Here is a 23,367-nt window from a genome sequence, read left to right on the forward strand (position 1 = left end):
TTACAGAAACACAAATTAAGTCAGCTAGGAGAGATTTTAAATATTTTCTGATTCACTGCATGTAAAACTAACCATTAACTAAACATTAACCATAACTGACTGCAGATTAATGGCATTCATTGTTCATATGTTCATTAGATGTCCATATTTTGTGAATCTATGGAGGTTACTACACTTACCCATGAGAGCATGAGGTAGAAGAAATGTCTGTGTTCTGAGGCAGTAAGTCCAGTTTTGATATAGAGGGTGCCTCAGATGTTGCATTTTTCTCCACATAGCTTTCTGGAAACCATCCTGTACGTCCCTGGTGGCTGCCATAGAGCCAGCCTGGTTCCCCCTCAGCTCTTTCATCAACCTGTAGGATTATCAGTGTTGAGATTGATATACTAAGAATGTTGAGGACACAAACACAAAAATACATAAGTAGCATGTTCATTTTTCACAATTTGCAAAGTACTGATTTTACAGATACAAAACACTTTAAGTGATCTGTACACCTCTTTTTTGTATAACAAAGCGTGTCTGGTAGTGGACATGGAGTATTTGTTTTCTGAAAATGTTATTAAGATTAAGATTAATTTAGTATGGCTAAAGTTGTCAATATGCAGAGCAAATGTTTGATGATTCAAAAAATACCTTTTTGAAAAAAAACATGTATTCTTTTGAACAGACATCCAGCATCCATCCTGGGACTCCCATAGACACATTCTGTGCGAAGCATAAACTGTAATCCTGTCCATCCAACTGACCTAATACTTTGCATTTTAGGCAAAGACATATTATGACCATATCTCTCTTTTTTTTTTTTTTCAAATGATTATTCACCCTGAGGTTGTCAAACATCTATTACTTTTCAATCTGCAAGCCCAAAACATCCATCTATCACATCAATATGAGAATTTGATGCAGATTGAACTGCTGAATCTGCAGGCACCTGAAAAGCCACTGGAATGACTCATGAGCATAGAACTTAATTTTGTCCCAGCCAGCTACTACAAACTCTGCACTGCATCCTGGGACCTCCCATGGGGATCATGGGGCATGGGGCTTAAGCTGAATTTGAAAATTTATAGAACACAGCCAGTCCAGAAAAATGCAGCATTCAAGAATCCTCCACTCTCAGGTACATTTGACTAACACACTACATCAAGAACATTTAAGAAACAAAGGTGGTACGGATACCTCAATCAGGTCATTAGCCTCAAACGTGAGCTCATCAATATTTCTTGCTGCAAATGGGTAGAGAGCTCTGTAGGTCACAGGAGTTGCTGACTTCCGGTATCCAATGGTTACAGGCCTTGTAACTATAATCAAAAAGTATCAGTTATTTTAACAGATTAACTGTTTTCTGTTAAATTTGTTTTTGCCAACCACCCCGTTTTCACTTCAATCTCAGTCTCACTCATTATACTAGCAAGGTACTGTAAGTTTGGGAAACACCATTAATGGACTCCTGACAACTAAGACATCAATGTTAACCCCTTCATTCCCTTGTTAGTATTAGCAGTGGGTGTTTGTTTTATTACATAATGGAGCTCAGTTTATAAAGAATAAGAAACATAAACAAGGGTTCTGTAGTGTTGCTGGAAACTAGCAAAATAATTGATTTACCCTGTGTGGCTGTTTGAACATTATTCTGAAGCTAGCATGTCTGATAAATGGATATCCACCAATTTGAACACTTTTGTCAAATTGAATTGAATATTTAAGAAAATTAAACCCTATAAATGTTGAACTCTTTCACTGATGTTAGAGGAGTAGACTCTGGGACAGACTTCTGGAGTATCTCCTTTCTGTGCAAACAGATTTCTAGAAATAATTCTAAATACATCTTCCTGGCCATCATGAAACTTGATAAATAAAATGAAAAGTTTTAGTTTGATAATTATTAACGAAATAAGCATAACCTTAATGAAATTCAATTAATGAGTGATGAAATCTAGAAATCTTTATTTTCTGTGTTGACAGTAATGAGTATTGTTGTAAATACAAAGTATGTTTACTTTGAATTAATTACCATTGTTGCTCAAAATACTATGAACTTTCCTGCTTTTAGAAATCTTGAATATTTAACAAATTCATAATATTTAATTGATTCTTCAACATTTCAACTCCAGATGAAAAAATGAAAACCCTTCCCAGGTACCAGATTTTAGAAATAATGTTTTAACGCCTGAAATTGCTTTAAAATGCAAATATATGATGAATGAAATACAAAAAAATAACCAAAATGTGTTTTCATTATTTACATTCCCGTGTACTACACATCCATGTTCAATAGATAAAAAACATGTTTTTGTTTGAACAAAGAAAACAATGCAAATGCAATGTAAATAACTTTTTAGTTTACATATTATACTTTATAATAATGAACTTTTGTAATAATAAAAACAAACGGTACACAAAAATGCAAATAAACATAATAAAACACTGAAACACAAATACAAATAATATACACTGGAACTCATATGAAAATCATAAACAATAGAATGCTATAATAATAAACAATTAACAGTAATCATCAACTAAAACTCAATCACTATCAAAACCTGTGCCATCACCGGCTTGCTCTGTGCCATTTATTAAAATGTTCAATACAGTAAGCTTGGAAGGATTTGCTAGTAATATACTACAGGGCTTTGCACAGTATTGTGATGGATCCAGCTGCTGCAGACGCTGCTTCATAGCTTTGTATTCAGCACTGTTTTCTGAACGTATTTTGTCATACCACTACATAGTTTTTGTTAGAATTACAACTAAACAAGTACAACTAACAATATAACTAGCAATAATAATATAAAACTATATTTATATACTTGTAAAAGTGAATACATTGCCGAAATAGACATAAGACTTCTAGATGCACACAGGTATAATGGAAGCTTAAATGACATGCGATTGTATAAAAAAATGTCACCTGATCGCCCCCCCCACGACTTTCAACACACATTTTACAGTTTCAGCACTGCCTTTGGGAAGGAAATCTGAAGCACTAGACTGATCCTCTGCAATTCGGCTTCTGCACAGCTCACGCCACAGAGGCTGCTCTCCTGGCAGTCACTGACTCCCTCAGATGTGCTCGGCCTCCCTCTCTTCAGTCCTTATCCTCTTTGATCTCTCTGCAGCGTTTGACACAGTCGATCACTACATCCTCCTCTCCTGCCTCGCTGATCTTGGAATCTCTGGAACTGCTCTCACCTGGTTTTCCTCCTACCTAAATGACTGGACATACCAAGTGACCTGGCGAGGTTCCTCATCCACCCCCCACCCTCTCCTCACAGGCATACCTCTAGTAGTCACCCTCGATCCCATGCTCTCCTACACTTAGCATATCACCATGCTGACACGCACCTGCTGATTCTTGCTGAGCAACATACGCTGAATCCGACCATTCCTCATCAACAATTCGACTCAGTTGCTTGTCCTGGTCCTCTCCCGCCTGGACTAATGCAACTCCCTCCTAGCTGGTCTCCCTGCAACTACTACCCGCCCACTCCAGCTCATCCAGAACTCTGATGCTCATGTGGTATTCTCTCTCCCCCGATTCGCACATGCTACTCCACTGCTCCGCTCCCTCCACTGGCTACCAATCCCGGCACGCATCCAATTCAAGACACTGACCCTCACTTACCGCTGCCTCGACCAGACTGCACTGAGCTACCTTCAGACCCTGACCTATGGCAAGCCAAATTAAATTAATTAAAGATATTTCGAAATGATAAAGATATTGTGACAGGACGCTGTCTGTCACAGCACGGCTGCTGCTGGCGCTCGCTGATAAGGTGCTCATGTGCTGCAGCCATGTTGTCCGCTCCCTCGCAAACAGGCAGACCCATGGCTGCGGGCAATGAGCGCCGTGGCGACTGTGATGTCTGCAGCAGCTGTGCTCCGTCTATGTAATCTCACTCCCTCCCTGGGGGGAAGAGCTAACCACAGAGAGAAGTGACATCCTCACATTGGACTGTCCGGAGCAACCAGTTTTGTGGACATTCGTGTGTACTGGTTTTGTCTTGTTTTTTTTGTTTGTTTTGAACCAGTGTGAACCCCCCAATAAAGTCCGGACACCACCGGAACCCGTGACTCTCTCTATCTCCCGTCGTTTGTGTCCAGCTTTTACAGATATCTTCAAATATTTCAAGCTATCTGCAAATATTTCAAGATATCTCTAAATGATTTGCAGATAACATTAAATTATTTAGAGATATCTGCAAATGACTTCTTGTATGTAGCCCAAGATTATAACTTCCTGTTAACTGAATGAGAAAACAGGCAGTGACCTCAGCCAAAATACAGGAAGTCATTTGAAGATATCTTGACGCCCTGGAGCTTGTCACAGGGTGCAAGGGCATAAATAGGGTTCATGCGAGCCAGTCAGAAGTAGTAGAAAAATACTTAAGACTAAGTTCTGTGGGTGCTCCATAACAGACCCATAGCTGTTGTTTTTAAATTAACTGTTGCATTTAACCCAAATCTCCTCTCCTTCTATTACACTACAATATATTGTAACAAAAACATTATTTAAGTTAAGAAATGGAAGTGTACAAATATGTTTTTGATCAAATAAATGTAAAATGTTCATGCTAACAACACTGCACAGAGGAACAATATGTTTAACAAATGGCTTTTCTTTTCTTTTTTTTTTTTAAGAAATCACACTCATTCACTTTGCTTCAAATAAGTATTTTGTGCATTCTTCTTTGACTTTGATGACACTGAAAAGATGCTTGGTGTAGTCTTTAATAAGGTTCTTGCAAATCTTGTGGATTTAGAACCACTTCTCCTGGCAGAATTTCTTCAGATCCCTCAGATTAAATTCTGAGTTCAAACAACAAATGTATCGGATTAAGGAGATTGTGATGGCCATTCAAGAATGCTGATAGTATTAATTTAACGTTTTCTTCATATACTTGAATACAGGCTTTTGATCTTTATCATGATGGAGTAGAGGGAATGAGGTATTTGTCCAAAATGTCCTGGTACATGCTTGAATCCATCTTTCACCAGAAGATGTAAAACAATAAGTTGCGAATGCAACCCCAGTTATCTGAAAAAGGAAGCACTGCCCAAAGGTCCCTTCCCACTTCCTGTTTGTATAAAAGGTGATGTCTGCACAGGATCTTCCTCTTTTGCCAGGAGCTAAGACTCCCGCCCAACCTTGCAACCCTTGGGCAGTACTTCCTTTTTCAGATAACCAGGGTTGCATTCGCTACCTATCATTATCTTTCAAGTCGGAAGCACTGCCCAAGGGGGAGGGGTTACTGTATAATAAAACTGTCACAAGCAAGGAGGCAGCGAGCTGAAAAGGGAGCCTGCCCCTAGGCATACCGCTAGGGGGCCTCAGCAACAACTCCAGACAACTCGCAGCACAAGTGCATCCTCACTCAACTGAACAGTACAGAGTGGACAGTTCCCCTGTGCTGTTAAATTTACAATGTCATACAAAAGAACTATATACACCGCAGGATGCCAGAGCCAGCTCATGAGCCACATGCAGAACACAGGAACAGCTTACACCTGCTGATTAGTGCAGCTAATGCAGGGCAACAACAGCTCTTACCGTGTTAACAAATGAACTATGTACACAGAGGGGCAATAGAGTCAGCTTGAGTGCCCTCCGCTGAGGACAGCAGCAGCGGTCCCCTGCTCCATGGTGTACAGCCAGAGCAGCCACAGACCTGCTGACCAATGAACTATATACACAGTGAGGCAGCTGGAAACAGCATCAGTGATGCTCCACTCTACTAGCTAGCTAGGACGGAGCCACAGTCCTGCTGTTAACACATAGTATATACACATAGCGGGGTACAGGTCAGACAGATGCAACACAATGCAATAACAAACAAACTATATACAGGGAGGCCTCGTAAAGCAACGTACCTGGAGGCCGCATGACAGACCCTGGGAACACATCTGCAGGGCTGTCAGCAAATTCAGGAGCAGCTTGCATGGGTAATAAACTGGGAGGCATAGTCCAGTAGGAAGGGAAAACATGGTTCTGTATAGCTCCATCCAGGATGCACTAACAAGGGCAGACTGGGAAGAGAAAATCAGGAGCCAGAACCCGTAGGCTGCTGGGGCTCGATTGAAGCCAACATTGGGTTCCCAATGGAAAGGACCGGGCCCGCCACGTACAACCTGTAGAACCTGACTGTACACCCGGCAACATCAACCCCGACATGCTGCAGGGTGACTGGGCTCACACAGATACAGTTCACCCACCGATACGTTCTCCACACAAGCTAATTTATTTGTGACTAACTAATTAAGACAGTTATTTGTTGTGGCTGTAGGTTACTTAAAGCAGATTTCACAGTCCAATACTAATATCCATTGGCACAGTGGTTAAGGAACAGCGCTATGAACCAGGTGTTCTGGGTCTGAATCCTGAAGTGGGCTATGATTTATTTGATACTTTTTAAATTATATATATATTTTTTTTCATGAAATTAAACAATATTAAAAAAGTATAAGGTGATTAACTAAGGCTTTTACACAGTTTCTCTTAATTAGAATTGCATTTCAATAACATGGTTCAGGGAACATTAACTCCTAGAAAATATATGATAATGCAAGGAAAACAAAACGTAAGAGCATTACAAAGTGCAAAAATACACTCATTAATCAAATTCAGCCAAACTAAATGTAAAAAATCTAATAATAATAATAATAATAATAATAATAATAGGACATCCAAATATGCATTTGAATTTAATAACGCATAAGTAAAAGAAATATGATATGGCGGCTACACAGCACTAGGTGCTACACACCTGTTTTGGACACACATCAGCATTAATGTACATAAGATTATGTTTGAGTCTCTGACGACCTCCATACATACACACAATTATGGGTATTGGGTAATATTTATTACTACTATGTCCACGATATTGTGTTTATACTGCAATACTACGCGTATGAGCTTAGTCCCTGTCAGGAAAATGGGATAGAGGTGTTCACTACTAAATACAAATTGCCACAGACAGACCCAGGACAGTACAGGTGAGAGGCAGCCATCTTGCTGTGTTCCTAGTTTCAGACCAGTCTTAGCATTCCTCATTTTGTTTTAACTTTGCCTTAATTTAAGTTAATCTTGTCTGTAGTTTTCCTGAAGTCAATTCAGTACAGCTGCTGAATTGGTGAAAGGAAATAGGTTGAAGAAAGGTGATTTAGTCAAGGACTAGAAGGAATTCTGTTCCAGGTGGAGCCAGTTAGGTGTGAATTGGTGGCAGGTAGACAAAAGCTACTTAAAGCAGCTGTTGAGAAAGAGATGCGCTGTTTCTCAGTGACAACGAGTTAAGCAGTTGACTAGGGAACAGGAACCAAGAGACTGAAAAAAACTAACATTTAGAAGCATGTGGCCACTACAGTGTCAGGTTCGCTCTGGATAAGGGCATCTGCTAAGTAACTGATAATAATAATAATAAGTTTGCAGAATGATTGCTTTCCTGGATTAACTCATCCAAGAAGATTTCATTTGTGAACGTTGTCAGAATGTTGAACTCCTAGAGATCAAGGTCCATGATCTTGAGGCTCAGCTTGTTGATCTGTGCTGTATTAGTGATATGGAAGAATTAGTCAATCAGCCCATGAGAGAGATGGTGTGCATGCCAAAACCTAGGAGAGTTGAGACCTTAGAGCAGGACAGAGTATTGAAGTGCTGGGTTACAGTAGGTCGTAACCGCAGAAAAGGGCACGCACAACCCATAGAGACATCCCAAGAGCTAGAAATGCCCAACAGGTTCCAACTGCTGGACACCGAGTTAGACAGTGACAGCTCAGAGGGTAATGGGAGGGCAGTTGAGCACCAGAGCACCATGGTGCCCACTCCTCCACAGAAGAGGGAGGTAGTAATAGTAGGAGACTCAATTCTTAGAGGCATAAATCACACAATGTGTTCTAATAATAAGGAGACCTACATGGTATCTTGCCTGCCTGGTGCTCAGGTTGCAGATCTCCCTAAACAGGGGGACTCTACTGGTCATGGTATACATTGGAACCAATGACATAGGAAAAGGTAGGACAGAGGTTCTGCAAGACAAATGTAAAGAGTTAGGAAAGAAACTAAAGAGCAGAACCTCCACGGTAGTTTTCTCCTAAATACTTCCTGTACCACGTGTGTGGCCAGGGAGACTGAGGAGCTCAGATTAGAAAGTTTAACATGTGGTTGAAATCTTGGTGTAGGGAAGAGGGTTTTAGATTCATGGAGCATTGGTCTTTCTTCTGGGATAGATGGGACCTGTACAAAACCGGACGGTCTACATCTAAACAGAAGGGGGGCTAATGCATTGGTAGAGCGTATGTGCAGAGTTATTGAGAATCATTTAAACTAGGGACCTAGGGGGCAGGGAGTGCTGAAAATGGGAGATGTTACACTAAAGAAAGAAAACAAAGGGAAACTGCTAGTAGGAAAGTCCTGAAATGCTTGTACCTCAATGTCAGGAGTGTAAGGAACAAGATGTTAGACCTAGAAGCCACAGTGATGGCAGGTGACTATGATGTTGTAGGAGTGAAAGAAACATGACTTACAGAAAATTATGTGGATGAATACAAGTTGAAAGGATACACACAGTTTAGGAAAGACAGGCAAAATCAAAGAGGTGGTGGGGTAGCATTATATGTGAAAAATGACATTGAGGCAGAAGAACTCAAATTACATCCCAGTAACAAAACAATCTTTGTGGGTCAAACTCTTGAACAAGAGATCTGGAGGATTAGTGGTAGTGTGTTACAGACCACCCAACTCAGATATTCAGCAAGATGTTGCATTGTACAATGTAATCAGGATTGCATGTAGCAAGGATGTGGCTGTTATCATGGGGGATTTCAATTTCCCAAACATAGACTGGGAAAGCCCAGTCAGGACTACAGAAGCAGAAATAGAAATGGTTCAGATGGTAAATGACAGCTTTCTAACTCAATTTGTCAGGGAACCAACCAGAGAGAGTGCATACCTTGATTTGATCTTTTCAAATGACCAAGATAGAGTCAGAGGGGCACTAGTTAGAGAACTAATGGCAAACTGTGATCACAATACGGTTAGCTGTGGAGTAGTGGAGAGTCATGACCGGAAGGTTGTGGGTTCAAATCCTGGGTGGGGCAGTGCTGTTGTACCCTTGAGCAAGGTACTTCAGTTAGACTGGAGCAAACTGGATACAGATTCAGTTAAAATTGGATGGTTATATTTTAAGAATATACTACTTGAAGCTCAGGAGAAATTTGTACCAAAACTTAGCAAATTGAGGACCAAAAAACATTGGACAAAATGGTTTAATAGAAGTATGCAAATAAATATCAAGAGAAAGAAAATGCATAGCGCATACAAAAGGGATAGAGACTAAACAAAATACAAAGAATATGTTGAACTGTGTTAAGAGATCTTAAGAAAGGGATCAGGAAAGCAAAGAGGGAAATAGAAAGAAACATAGCTCTTGCAGCTAAAACTAATCCAAAGAGCTTTTTTCAATACTTACAACAGCAAGAGGTCAATAAAGAAGGAAGTGAACATATAAAGGGCAAAAATGGAAGTATCTTGGAAAATGAACAAATGTTCTAAATTAGTATTTCACAGAGGTTTTTACAAAAGAACAAACGGATAACATCACAGGTTAACAATCAGTCCAGTCAAACCCTAAGGGAGAACAGGATAAATGAGGAGGAGGTACTAAAGGGACTAGCAGAACTAAAATCAAACAAATCACCTGGGCCAGATGATATATTTCCAACAGTACGTAAAGAAATTAGGTACATTATTTATAGGCTTCTAACTAAAAATCAGAAAAAATCAGATAGAAAATAGAGAAGCATCTTAATGAAAACCATATTCTTGGAGATAGTCAACATGGGTTTAGATGAGGCAGATCATGTCTTACTAATCTATTAGAGTTCTTTGAATATGCAACTGCAGCTGTAAACACAAGTCATCTAGAACAAACTCTATAGACATTTAATGAAATTGCTTGGGATACCTGAAAAATAGACAATGTTATTCTTAGATTACTCACTACTACCAAACATGCATGATGAGTCACATTGTGGATGTGCTGTTAAGGTAAGCACTGGCTACCCAAGAAAAACTAACACAAATAAAGTTAATCTGCAAACTTTATGTTTGTTACATTTATTAAAAGTGAGTTATAAAACCATGTGTTTATTTATAAATGGAGATATGATGTTTTTTTTTCTTTTGCACTCATTTAATCAGAATAGTGTTGGACCGCTCCAAACTGCCCTGTACTTCCCTGGACCCCGGGGAAGGAAAATTACCGGAGGGAAACACATGACTGCTGTTCCCCCTGTGACTAGCTCTCCCCTCAATAAAACAGGAAGTGCCTAGCTTCCTGATGATGAGAGGCAGAGAAGTCTCATTCAGACGGTCACAGATCACTCCGTTTTGATAGTATTTCTTTGCAAATAGGCTTGTGTTGTTCAGACCTGTTCTATCAAACACAGAGAAGTTCAGATCCAGTTATGTGAAATCATTGTGTATTTGTACACAGAGTTTTCCATCTTGACATTTTGAGCTTTCTACAGGTGTGTGTTGCTTCTACCAAAACGTGGATGCTCTTGTTTTGATCAGTAGACAGTCTGGTTCCAGACTGTGTCATAATTGGCAATATTTTCTGAGATTTTGTGTTCCTACTCAGAACAAGTATGCCCCCACCCACTCAATTCAGAATGCGGGGGGTGGGGGGTATAAAAAACACATTTTTCACATAAGAGAATGCTTCTCATCGTTAGAAAGCTGAGAGCTTTCATGGGATACCAAACACTTGGCAAACACAATAGTGAAGAGTACACATGGGATTAAAGACAAGCACATTGGTTCCCTTTTAAGGGTACCAGAGGGGTTTGTCAGCTTAAGGAGTTTAATTTTGTTAAACAAAATGATTCCATGATTTCTTTATTATCTCCAATTGTTTATTTGTTCTATGTTTAAATTTCAGTGTAATCTGAGACATTAAACTGCGTACATTTCAATAAAAACTGGAAAAATTGAGGTGTTCTAAAACTTTTGACCGGTAGTGTATAATGATATTTAAGAAGGCTATAGTACTGCCAATATTATGCATTCCTCCTCACCTTTCCTAGAGGTATGTTTATCGTCAATCCCCTTCAGAAGGGCAGAGAGTTTCTCGTGAATGTCAACTGTTGTGTTGGTAAATGATTCTGAGGTCTGTTGCAGTTGCTGCTGTCTGAAAATTTCCTCCTGCTGCCTTCTCTTTTTTTCTTCAGCATCTCTTTTTGCTGCCTCCTCTGCTCTCTGGCGCCTCTTCTCGTCCTCTTCTCTGTTCCGCTGCTCTTCTAGCATACACTCTTCCTCACGCATCTTCTCCTCCTCCTGCCTCCTCATTTCCTCCTTCCTCTTCTCTTCCTCTCTCCTTCTCTGCATCTCCCTTTGTCTCTCTTCCTCAGCCTTCTTGCGCTGCTCCTCCTGTCTTTGAAGCATCTGCTTTTCCTCAGCTGCCCTCTGTTCCTGTTCTGCCTCCTCCTCTGCCTGCCTAAGTCGAGCCTGGGCCTCAAGCTGCTCTTCCACCCGCAGTTTCTGTAGCCTCTCCTCCTCAAGTCTCCTCTGCCGCTCCTCCTCATCATGCTTCACCTTAATCATCCACAGCTTCTCCTTCTCCAGCTTGGCTTTTCTGTGGTGATAAAAAAAAAAAGACACCAGAGCAAATAAGTACTTTTTTCATGAAAAACAAATCTTGCACCAAATGGCAATGTTTTGCTGCTGAAAGATTTAGATGTTACACATGACTTTTGAAAACTATTTAACATTTTTAGAGTAATATTAATGTCTTTCTGTCTTTTCAGGAAATAAGTAATTAAAAGATTAAAATCTGAAAAGATTTACTGAGACTTCAAAAACCATGACCATGAAAGGTGTTAAAGGTATCTGGTAGATCATTATTACTTTTAAATTAAATTTTCATAATAATTACAGACATTTAATTTAATGGAAAGGAGAGAGTGACACTGATCACCTGATGGCTGCTTCTTCTTCTACTCGTTTCCTCTTCAGTTCCTGATCTCTCAGTCTCTGTAATTCTCGAATTTTGTCTTCTTTTATTTTGCATAGCTTATCAAGGGTAGACTTCTGTTTGTTTTGACTCTCTCGTAGCTCCTGCAAAACCCAAACCCTTATAAATTAACTAAAAACACTTTGGAAGTAAATTACAAAACACAAAACAAAAACAAACAAAAAGACTGACCAACATTTAAGCAACAGTAAATTACATTTTTGTCTCAGGTTATCATTTATTCTGTAGTAGTTGACAGTGTTTATCATGACTTACACTAAATATTTCAGAATTGTTATAGTGTAATTAGAGATATCAGTAATAATCAAAAGTACAGCAAAATTGGAGCTCTAGGGCCCTATCTAGCAGCAACCCTTAATACAATTCCAAATCAATAATTCAGACCATAAAGGACACAGATTTTGGATGCACATTTGGGCAGACTATACCTACATATGTGATTTAGCATGCCCTCACAAATCAGTGTAAACATTGGAGATTAGCTGAACTTTACTGAAATGGGTAGTTAATACCAATATAATTAAAACATACCAACCATAACATATTGAGACAAGTTATAATATTCTTGTTTACAAACAGAAGAACACTACCAATCTGGAGAGAAACAAAATAATTCCTGTTGTCATATATTTTTCTTCACGCAGTATAAAGTATAGAGGTGGTGATAAGTGGTAACACTATGAACAATCAAAATAAGAACTGGAAAATCAAAGTAATAGTAATTCCTCGCTAAATTTGTATTTTCCAACTGCGGAATTCATGCATACCTTATTTTCATTTTGTATACAAATTTGTCAAATGCTTCATATAGATGTGTATATGTGGTTTTGCATGGAAAAATATGACACACCTGCATTTTCTTACACGTTCCCATCTCACCAGCACCTCTTGCTTTGTCTCATGACTAGTCATAGTAGTGTGCATATGCAGTTGCTCCATGTTAACTTAATGTAATTGTGATTTTAAAGTAACATTTTTGTAAATCATGGCCCCTAAATGTGCGATGAGGAAATAATAAAAAAAAATACTTTTCATTATGTTATAATTGTATGTTACATTATCCAGTATGTAATAGTACTTACAGTGAGGGAAAAAAGTATTTTTTCCCCTGCTGATTTTGTACGTTTGCCCACTGACAAAGAAATGATCAGTCTATAATTTTAATGGTAGGTGTATTTTAACAGTGAGAGACAGAATAACAGCAAAAAAATCCAGAAAAACGCATTTCAAAAAAGTTATAAATTCATTTGCATGTTAATGAGGGAAATAAGTATTTGACCCCTTCGACTTAGTACTTGGTGGCAAAACCCTTGTTGGCAATCACAGAGGTCAGACGTTTCTTGTAGTTGGCCACCAGGTTTGCACACATCTCAGGAGGGATTTTGTCCCACTCCTCTTTGAAGATCCTCTCCAAGTCATTAAGGTTTCAAGGCTGACGTTTGGCAACTGGAACCTTCAGCTCCCTGCACAGATTTTCTATGGGATTAAGGTCTGGAGACTGGCTAGGCCACTCCAGGACCTTAATGTGCTTCTTCTTGAGCCACTCCTTTGTTGCCTTGGCTGTGTGTTTTGGGTCATTGTCATGCTGGAATACCCATCCATGACCCATTTTCAATGCCCTGGCTGAGGGAAGGAGGTTCTCACCCAAGATTTGACGGTACATGGCCCCGTCCATCGTCCCTTTGATGCGGTGCAGTTGTCCTGTCCCCTTAGCAGAAAAACACCTGCAAAGCATAATGTTTCCACCTCCATGTTTGACGGTGGGGATGGTGTTCTTGGGGTCATTCCTCCTCCTCCAAACACAGCGAGTTGAGTTGATGCCAAAGAGCTCGATTTTGGTCTCATCTGACCACAACACTTTCACCCAGTTTTCCTCTGAATCATTCAGATGTTCATTGGCAAACTTCAGATGGGCCTGTACATGTGCTTTCTTGAGCAGGGGGACCTTGCGGGCGCTGCAGGATTTCAGTCCTTCACGGCGTAGTGTGTTACCAATTGTTTTCTTGGTGACTATGGTCCCAGCTGCCTTGAGATCATTAACAAGATCCTTCCGTGTAGTTCTGGGCTGATTCCTCACCATTCTCATGATCATTGAAACTCCACGAGGTGAGATCTTGCATGGAGCCCCAGACCGAGGGAGACTGACAGTTATTTTGTGTTTCTTCCATTTGCGAATAATCGCACCAACTGTTGTCACCTTCTCACCAAGCTGCTTGGCGATGGTCTTGTAGCCCATTCCAGCCTTGTGTAGGTCTACAATCTTGTCCCTGACATCCTTGGACAGCTCTTTGGTCTTGGCCATGGTGGAGAGTTTGGAATCTGATTGATTGATTGATTCTGTGGACAGGTGTCTTTTATACAGGTAACAAGCAGAGATTAGGAACACTCCCTTTAAGAGAGTGCTCCTAATCTCAGCTCGTTACCTGTATAAAAGACACCTGGGAGCCAGAAATCTTGCTGATTGATAGGGGATCAAATACTTATTTCCCTCATTAACATGCAAATCAATTTATAACTTTGTTTTTCTGGATTTTTTTGTTGTTACTCTGTCTCTCACTGTTAAAATACACCTACCATTAAAATTATAGACTGATCATTTCTTTGTCAGTGGGCAAACGTACAAAATCAGCAGGGGATCAAATACTTTTTTCCCCCACTGTATATATTATACTTCTTCGTTCTCGTTTAACTTCAGGAATTATATATATAGGACTCTCAGACCATGAGAAACAAAGATTGAACTCTTTGGCCTGAATGGCAAGCGTCATGTCTGGAGGAAACCAGGCACCACTGGCCAATACCATCCCTACAGTGAAGCATGGTGGTGACAGCATCATGCTGTGGGGATGTTTTTCAGTGGCAGGAACTGGGAGACTAGTCAGGATCAACGGAAAGATGAATGCTGCAATGTACAGAGACATCCTTGATGAAAACCTGCTCCAGAGCGCTCTGGACCTCAGACTGGGGCGAAGGTTCAACTTCCAACAGGACAACGACCCTAAGCACACAGCCAAGATAACAAAGGAGTGGCTACAGGACAACTCTGTGAATGTCCTTGAGTGGCCCAGCCAAAGCCCAGACTTGAACCTGATTGAACATCTCTGGAGAGATCTGAAAATGGCTGTGTACTGACGCTCCCCATGCAACCTGATGGAGCTTGAGAGGTCCTGCAAAGAAGAATGGGAGAAACTGCCCAAAAATAGGTGTGCCAAGCTTGTAGCATCATACTCAAAAAGACTTGAGGCTGTAATTGGTGCCAAAGGTGCTTCAACAAAGTATTGAACAAAGGCTGTGAATACTTATGTACATGTGCTTTTTTTTGTTTTTTATTTTTAATACATTGTACAATGTAATCAGGACTGCATGTAGCAAGGATGTGGCAGTTATAATGGGGGATTTCAATTTACAGAAGCACAAATAGAAATGTTTGAGATGACTGCTTTCTAACTTTCTAACTCAAGGGCAAAAAGTGAAATCTTGGAAAACTAACAAGATGTGGCAAAAATCTAAATGAGTATTTCACAGAGGTTTTTACAAAAGAAAAAAACAGATAACATGCCACAGGTTAACAATCAGTCCAGGCAAATCCTAAGAGAGATCAGGATAAATGAGGAGGAGGTACTAAAAGGATTAGCAGAATTAAAAACTAACAAATCACCTGGGCCAGATGGTATATTTCCAACAGTACTTAGAAATGAGGGAAATTATTTATAGGCCGCTAACTCAAATATTCCAAAAGACACTTAGAACAGGGGATGACTGGAAGACAGTCATACCAATCCACAAGAAAGGAGACAAAACTGAGCCAGGAAATTACAGACCAATCAGTCTCACCTGCATCACATAAATGATTAGTCAGAAAATAGAGGAGCATCTTAATGAAAACCATATTCTTGGAGATAGTCAAGGGTTTAGACAAGGCAGATCATGTCTTACTAATTTATTAGAATTTTTTGAACATGCAACTGCAGCTGCAGATCATGTGAAAGCATATGATATGATATACTTAGATTTTCAGAAAGCTTTAGATAAGGTTCCACACCAAAGACTGATCCTCAAATTGGAAGCTGTAGGCATTCAGGATAATGTAAGAAGATGGATTATAAACTGGTTGATGTATAGGAAACAGAGGGTGTCAATTAGAGGAGTCACTTCTAACTGGAGTGAGGTTGTTAGTGGAGTTCCACAGGGATCAGTACTAGGGCCTGTGCTTTTTCTAATCTATATTAATGATCTGGACTCTGGGATAGTTAGCAAACTTGTCAAATTTGCCGATTATACTAAAAAAGGTGGCTCAGCAGATACAATCTCGGCAGCACAGGCTATTCAAAGGGACTTGGATAACATTCAGTTGTGGGCCGACACCTTGCAGATGAAATTCAATGTGGACAAGTGCAAGGTAATACATGCAGGTAACAAAAATGTCCACTATAATTACACTATGGGAGGAATAGAACTAGAAGAAGTATCGCATGAGAAAGACCTAGGAGTCTATGTGGACTCCTCACTTTCTCCATCCAAGCAGTGTGGGGAAGCAATAAAAAAGGCAAACAGAATGCTAGGGTATATTGTCAAAAGTGTAGAATTTAAAACAAGGGAAGTAATGTTAAGACAATGCACTAGTTAGATCTTATCTGGAATACTGTGTACAGTTCTGGGCACCACACTTCAAGAAGGATATTGCTGCTCTAGAGGCAGTTCAGAGGAGAGCAACCAGACTTATTCCAGGTCTGAAGGGAATGTCCTACTCAGAGACACTGAGGGAACAGAACCTTTTCACCCTGGAACAGAGGAAACTACGTGGGGACTTGATCCAAGTCTTTAAAATCATGAAGGGCATTGACCACATCAAACCAAAGGAGCTTATCCAGATCAGCAGGGACACATGCATCCGGGGACACAAATGGAAATTGCTACAAGGCATTCAAAACGGAAAACAGGAGACACGTCTTTACACAGAGAGTAGTCACAATCTAGAATAAACTCCCCAGCAATGTGGTTGAAGCTGAAACATTTAAATCAGACTGGATAGGATCCTTGGATCACTATGCTATTAATGGACACCAAACAAGCACGATGGGTCGAATGGCCTCCATTCGTTTGTAAACTTTCTTATGTTTCTTATGTCTCCATACTTATTCGGTGTAAATATTCATAATAGCAATTATACTGTATGTTTACACTACAGCCGCTTTGACAGCAGTGTCATTCGATGCAGTGATCGTTAATATCCTCGTCAGCGTACGTATAAACATACATACAGTGAGGGGAAAAAAGTATTTGATCCCCTGCTGATTTTGTACGTTTGCCCACTGACAAAGAAATTATCAGTCTATAATTTTAATGGTAGGTGTATTTTAACAGTGAGAGACAGAATAACAACAAAAAAATCTATTTCAAAAAAGTTATAAATTGATTTGCATGTTAATGAGGGAAATACGTATTTGATCCCCTATCAATCTGCAAGATTTCTGGCTCCCAGGTGTCTTTTATACAGGTAACGAGCTGAGATTAGGAGCACTCTCTTAAAGGGAGTGCCCCTAATCTCAGCTCGTTACCTGTATAAAAGACACCTGTCCACAGAAGCAATCAATCAATCAGATTCCAAACTCTCCACCATGGCCAAGACCAAAGAGCTGTCCAAGGATGTCAGGGACAAGATTGTGCTTGGTGAGAAGGTGACAACAGTTGGTGCAATTATTCGCAAATGGAAGAAACACAAAATAACTGTCAGTCTCCCTCGGTCTGGGGCTCCATGCAAGATCTCACCTCGTGGAGTTTCAATGATCATGAGAACGGTGAGGAATCAGCCCAGAACTACACGGAAGGATCTTGTTAATGATCTCAAGGCAGCTGGGACCATAGTTACCAAGAAAACAATTGGTAACACACTACGCCGTGAAGGACTGAAATCCTGCAGCGCCCGCAAGGTCCCCCTGCTCAAGAAAGCACATGTACAGGCCCGTCTGAAGTTTGCCAATGAACATCTGAATGATTCAGAGGAAAACTGGGTGAAAGTGTTGTGGTCAGATAAGACCAAAATCGAGCTCTTTGGCATCAACTCAACTCGCTGTGTTTGGAGGAGGAGGAATGACCCCAAGAACACCATCCCCACCGTCAAACATGGAGGTGGAAACATTATGCTTTGCAGGTGTTTTTCTGCTAAGGGGACAGGACAACTGCACCGCATCAAAGGGACGATGGACGGGGCCATGTACCGTCAAATCTTGGGTGAGAACCTCCTTCCCTCAGCCAGGGCATTGAAAATGGGTCATGGATGGGTATTCCAGCATGACAATGACCCAAAACACACAGCCAAGGCAACAAAGGAGTGGCTCAAGAAGAAGCACATTAAGGTCCTGGAGTGGCCTAGCCAGTCTCCAGACCTTAATCTCATAGAAAATCTGTGGAGGGAGCTGAAGGTTCGAGTTGCCAAACGTCAGCCTTGAAACCTTAATGACTTGGAGAGGATATGCAAAGAGGAGTGGGACAAAATCCCTCCTGAGATGTGTGCAATCCTGGTGGCCAACTACAAGAAACGTCTGACCTCTGTGATTGCCAACAAGGGTTTTGCCACCAAGTACTAAGTCGAAGGGGTCAAATACTTATTTCCCTCATTAACATGCAAATCAATTTATAACTTTTTTGAAATGCGTTTTTCTTGATTTTTTTGTTGTTATTCTGTCTCTCACTGTTAAAATACACCTACCATTAAAATTATAGACTGATCATTTCTTTGTCAGTGGGCAAACGTACAAAATCAGCAGGGGATCAAATACTTTTTTCCCCCACTGTACATACATACTTACACACATATACACACACACCCAGATAAATACTTTTGTGTTCAGCACCCCATATAGATACAAACACATGAATATGTATAATTCAGCTATATACATGAAAACCTTGGAAAACATGTTCCATATGCAAAAGCATTTAAAAAGAGTTACATAAATAGTATTAGTACACTTAATAGTAATACATCATCATCATATTTTATAGTGATTACATGCCAAAGACCCTCAGGATATTAATTAGTGAGAAAACAGGATAGAAGCAATGAAGGGAAAAAAAAGGGAAATATTTTTAACGACAACATCATAATAATGGTCATATAAAATATATCATGCACATTACATTCTACTCAAACATAAAATAACACAAATAAGTAAAATAACCTTAATTAAGAGGAACAGACTGCTCAGACAGCTCAGTAAAGAAAGAAGACAATGAAGGACACAGTCGTCCATATCCTCAAACTGTAGAAACAGACAGAAGGAGAGGGAGAGATTAAAGCACACTAGCAGTAATTAAAAAAAATACAGATACCAGCAGAAATACAGATTAGTGACATACATTGTTTACAATGGAATGACAACTAATGATGTTAACTGATTGTTTTGTTAATTAGCATTTATAAAGACTCATAATACAAAGATGTAGACTGTACTTTCAGCTATTTTGCTATTTTAGATGGGACATTCTGAAATCAGAAAATCAATATAGGAACAATTTAAGTTAAAAAAATATATACAATTTTTCTCAGGGAGCACATAAGTGTCGCTCAGGGGGTATTCACACTGGGTTAGTTTCAAACTAACTCAGTTTAGTTAGTTTGCTTTGAAACAATGTGTCAGTGTGCAAGCTGTTCATACTTGCCGTGTGTACAAACGTGTTGAGTTCATTTTGGAAAGGGTCTGTTCACACTAGAAGTTTTTTCTTACTCAGTATGATATGGTTTTGTTTGGTATGTTTGGAGAAGAGTGTAAACAACAAGTTTCGATTGGCAAACTAACTGAATTGAGACCACTGAATGAGGTGGTCTTGGTCCATTTGGCAAAATAAGTTCAGCTCGCTTGAAAAACTTGGTTCTTTTGCAAACAGGAAACGATCGAACTGAAGTTTCGAGTACAGAAAAGAAAACTAGTGTGAACAGGCCCTTAGTTTCACGAAAGAGAGAAGAGTGCATTATATTTTGGTACTGAATTTAAGCATCATCAGTTGGTTAAACTAGTTTTCTTTCATGGATTAGCAATTAGCAATTAATACATTTCTAGTTGAAGAGCCCTGATATAAAGAGGGCCATTGTGGCTACAGTAAAATGTCTCCATTGTTTCTCCACTCCTGATCTTTTGTTTTGACACACATACCATATAAAATGGCAACCAATTATTGGTGCTTTATAATGAATACTACTTGAAGTGCTCACTCCTGGAAGTGATAATTTGAAAGGGAGAAGAGCATAGGGAAAGAGGTTGTGGAATTTAACACAGCCTGAGATACACACACTTCCACTAGACAAAGAGGGTTGGCTCTTTAGTTGGATTGTAGCTCCAGCATCTTATTACACCATTATTTAAATTTTAAGTTTTCAATACAAATTTTGTACATTTTACTTATTTATAGTAGCAACAGGACTACAGGGGATATGAGGAATTAAATAATTAGAGGTGGAATGCAGAGAATGCTTCAAATCAGAAAGTATTTTGTATATCTTGCTTTACCCCTTATATTGCATAACTAGTACTCATATTGTTTATTTTGATTTCCCGTATGCCTACTTTCCCTTAGCACTTAATGATGCCTGCACTTACTAGCTTTTACTATGTAGGATCTAGGACTTCTATTGTTTACTGTATATTTCCTATACATGTGTGTAAATTGGAATTTGTAAATTGCATTATGCTTTGAACTGTACTGTATTTTTGCACTTTGTATTACTCTTATGTTTTGTAAGTCACCCTGGATAAATAACACATAAATAAATACATACATACATACATACATAAATACATACATACAATCTTTCTGGTTCTCTAGATTTCCTGTTGGTTTCTGCCCCCTTAAAAAAGTACAAAATTCCAGCTTCCTTCTGTCTTGCCTCCTTTGACTGTACGTTTCTTCACAACTTTATAGGACAGAGAGGGTTTATTTTGGTCGCACCAATTCAGAGTTGCAAATTAGAATAGCAACCTGTGATAAAATCACTATTTCACTGACATTTGCAGACACAACAGGGAGTAGTGTGGAGAGGGAGTACAGAGCAAAGACAGAAATTGATTAGGGAGATTACAGTATCTAATTTAGGATTTGAACTTGGACTTTGCATTGGATTACAGACTTGGCTTGGTTGCTGTTTGTCTTGTCCATTGTGTATTAGTTATCTGTATTGAGAGGGACCTGTTATGTTTAGTTTATTCTTTTTTGCATGTCTATTTATTTCATGCATGAATCACTTGCAAATAATAAATCACTTCCTTGCACCATAACCTTGCCTTGCATTTCCTAAACCCCACCTGATCGACCCCGGCAACACATCCAATCCCACACGGTGCCTCACCAGGTCTCCCTATCTGTCTCTCTAGCATTCCTTCAATCCCATGGCTACAACTGGCATTGCATTGTTAGTTGTGTCATTGTACTACCTTTACTCTGATCTCCTCAGCTATCTTATTTGCCTTGGTCCTTTTTTATTTTTAAGATGATACAAGTTTTTACAAGAGCTACCTCTCTAGTGTGGTGGAAAATATGATGATATAATTTCACGGAGTGGTGAGGAACATTATAGTATGTGCACAGTTGGTCAGCTCTGTTTAATCCTCCCATGTATTGATTAAAATCCTCTACCGACTTTGGTTGGACTAGTTGATACCCTTCTGGCTGTTTTTGAAATAACTTGGATGTCAGGCACAGTGGAAAACAAAGTAAATGTGCCTGCATCTTTGAAATGCGTTGCTAAAAGGGGACATTTCTGAAGAAAGATGCTGATCTCCCAGCTTCATTTTCAACACTTTAAACTGCCTTTATGATTGATTTTGACATCTTTGTCATACAAGTATGCCATCCCAGTTATATGTGTTGTGTGGGGGGGCATCAGTTTGGACAAAACAAAATATTCCAAAAAAGTGACTTGCTGGGACTAAACTGCCAAAACAATACCTCCATGGAAAGATATCCCTGACTCCTCTAGGGAGAGTTCATAGTAGGGATAATATTCTCTCTGAAAGTTTTGTGTGACTATTTAGCAGGGGTGGATTTTGAATCTGCGAATTACTTTACAGAAATTATGGATCCAGGTTATTGATTGTGCATTACTACTCTAAGCAACTGTGGTTTAGCACCAGACCCATTGAAATTTGAATTGAATTTTTACATTTTCTGGCAATTAGTAGGTTTCCAGTTATCAAACCAAAATGGGGGTCAAAATTACTATGAGAATGAACCTGCTTGGCATTCTGTAACCATTAACTCAATCAAATCTGGGGTAAATGCACAAATAAAATAATCATATGGATCAGCATTACTCCACAATCTTGTTGGTCCTGATCGTGACCAACTGAAATCAGAGGTGCTGTCTCTCTCCCTGCCTGTCACTTTACTTCCCAACTTGCCATCCTCTTTGCTAGTGTATGCGACTTCTCCTGCTTTTCCATTTCTTTACCCTGATTTGTTTGAATATTAAATCAAATATTTAAAAAAATCTATTAAATTCACAGGGTTCCCACGCATGATCTATGATCATTTTCCAATTTTCCATGACAAAATGATTTATTTGTTTACAACAAAACTGTTGGAAAGTTGGAAATGTACACAGAAAATAATGAGGATATTGATAAACACAATAGGAAAGAAACACATAATCAGCTTTTGTAATGATGGCCACCTCCTCCGCTTATAGCCATCCAATCCACCCACTTTAATAAAACAAGCTACCATCAACTAATAAAGAGTGCAAAACTATATTTTCTATTCACAATAGTGTTAACAAAACATTTCATAGGATGACAACTCATTTTAAATAAACTTGTACAAAAAAAAATTAGTACCAGAACGCAAAAAAATTACCTTGCGAATCTGTTCTGAACGTACCTAGCTTCTTTGTAATGCTATATGGTTACAAGAGTTGCTTAGCTATGGCAAGCCAAATAATCATTTAGAGATATCTTTAATTCATTTAAAGATATCTTTAAATGATTTAGAGATATCTCGAAATATTTGTAGATATCTGCAAATCATTTAGAGGCATATCTAAATGTACTTTTGAGTTAGATATCTTTAAATTATTTTGAGATATCTTCAAATATTTAGAGATCTCTAAATCATTTAAAGTGATAATTTAAGTGATAATCTTGGGCTACATACAGGAAGTACTTTTTGTATGTAGCCCAATATTATCACTTCCTGTTAATTAATTTGTATGTATCTGAATGAGGAAACAGGAAGTGATATCTCAGCCAAAATACAGGAAGTCACTTGAAGATATCTTGAAATGATTTGCAGATATATCTGAATGAACAGGAAGTAATTTGAAGATATCTCAAAATGA

The 23,367-nt window shown here is 39.2% G+C and overlaps 1 protein-coding gene across 6 annotated transcripts in view; it reads right to left on the reverse strand.

Annotated features, from left to right (window-relative positions):
* The window catches only part of LOC136738487 (intersectin-2), a 235,780-nt gene that overhangs the window by 71,650 nt on the left and 140,763 nt on the right, over nucleotides 1-23,367 (reverse strand). For 4 of the 6 annotated variants that reach the window (XM_066698407.1, XM_066698655.1, XM_066698324.1 and 1 more), the window contains 5 exons: nucleotides 19,220-19,300; nucleotides 11,982-12,121; nucleotides 11,083-11,639; nucleotides 1,183-1,304; nucleotides 180-355 (listed from right to left, as the gene is read on the reverse strand). In XM_066698407.1, coding sequence (XP_066554504.1) covers nucleotides 180-355; nucleotides 1,183-1,304; nucleotides 11,083-11,639; nucleotides 11,982-12,121; nucleotides 19,220-19,300 — 1,076 coding nt within the window. The remainder of the gene's footprint in view (nucleotides 1-179; nucleotides 356-1,182; nucleotides 1,305-11,082; nucleotides 11,640-11,981; nucleotides 12,122-19,219; nucleotides 19,301-23,367) is intronic. The other 2 variants (XM_066698568.1, XM_066698491.1) reach the window with 1 other exon arrangement.

This window comes from Amia ocellicauda, chromosome 1 (assembly GCF_036373705.1).
Source record: "Amia ocellicauda isolate fAmiCal2 chromosome 1, fAmiCal2.hap1, whole genome shotgun sequence".
Taxonomy (NCBI): domain Eukaryota; kingdom Metazoa; phylum Chordata; class Actinopteri; order Amiiformes; family Amiidae; genus Amia; species Amia ocellicauda.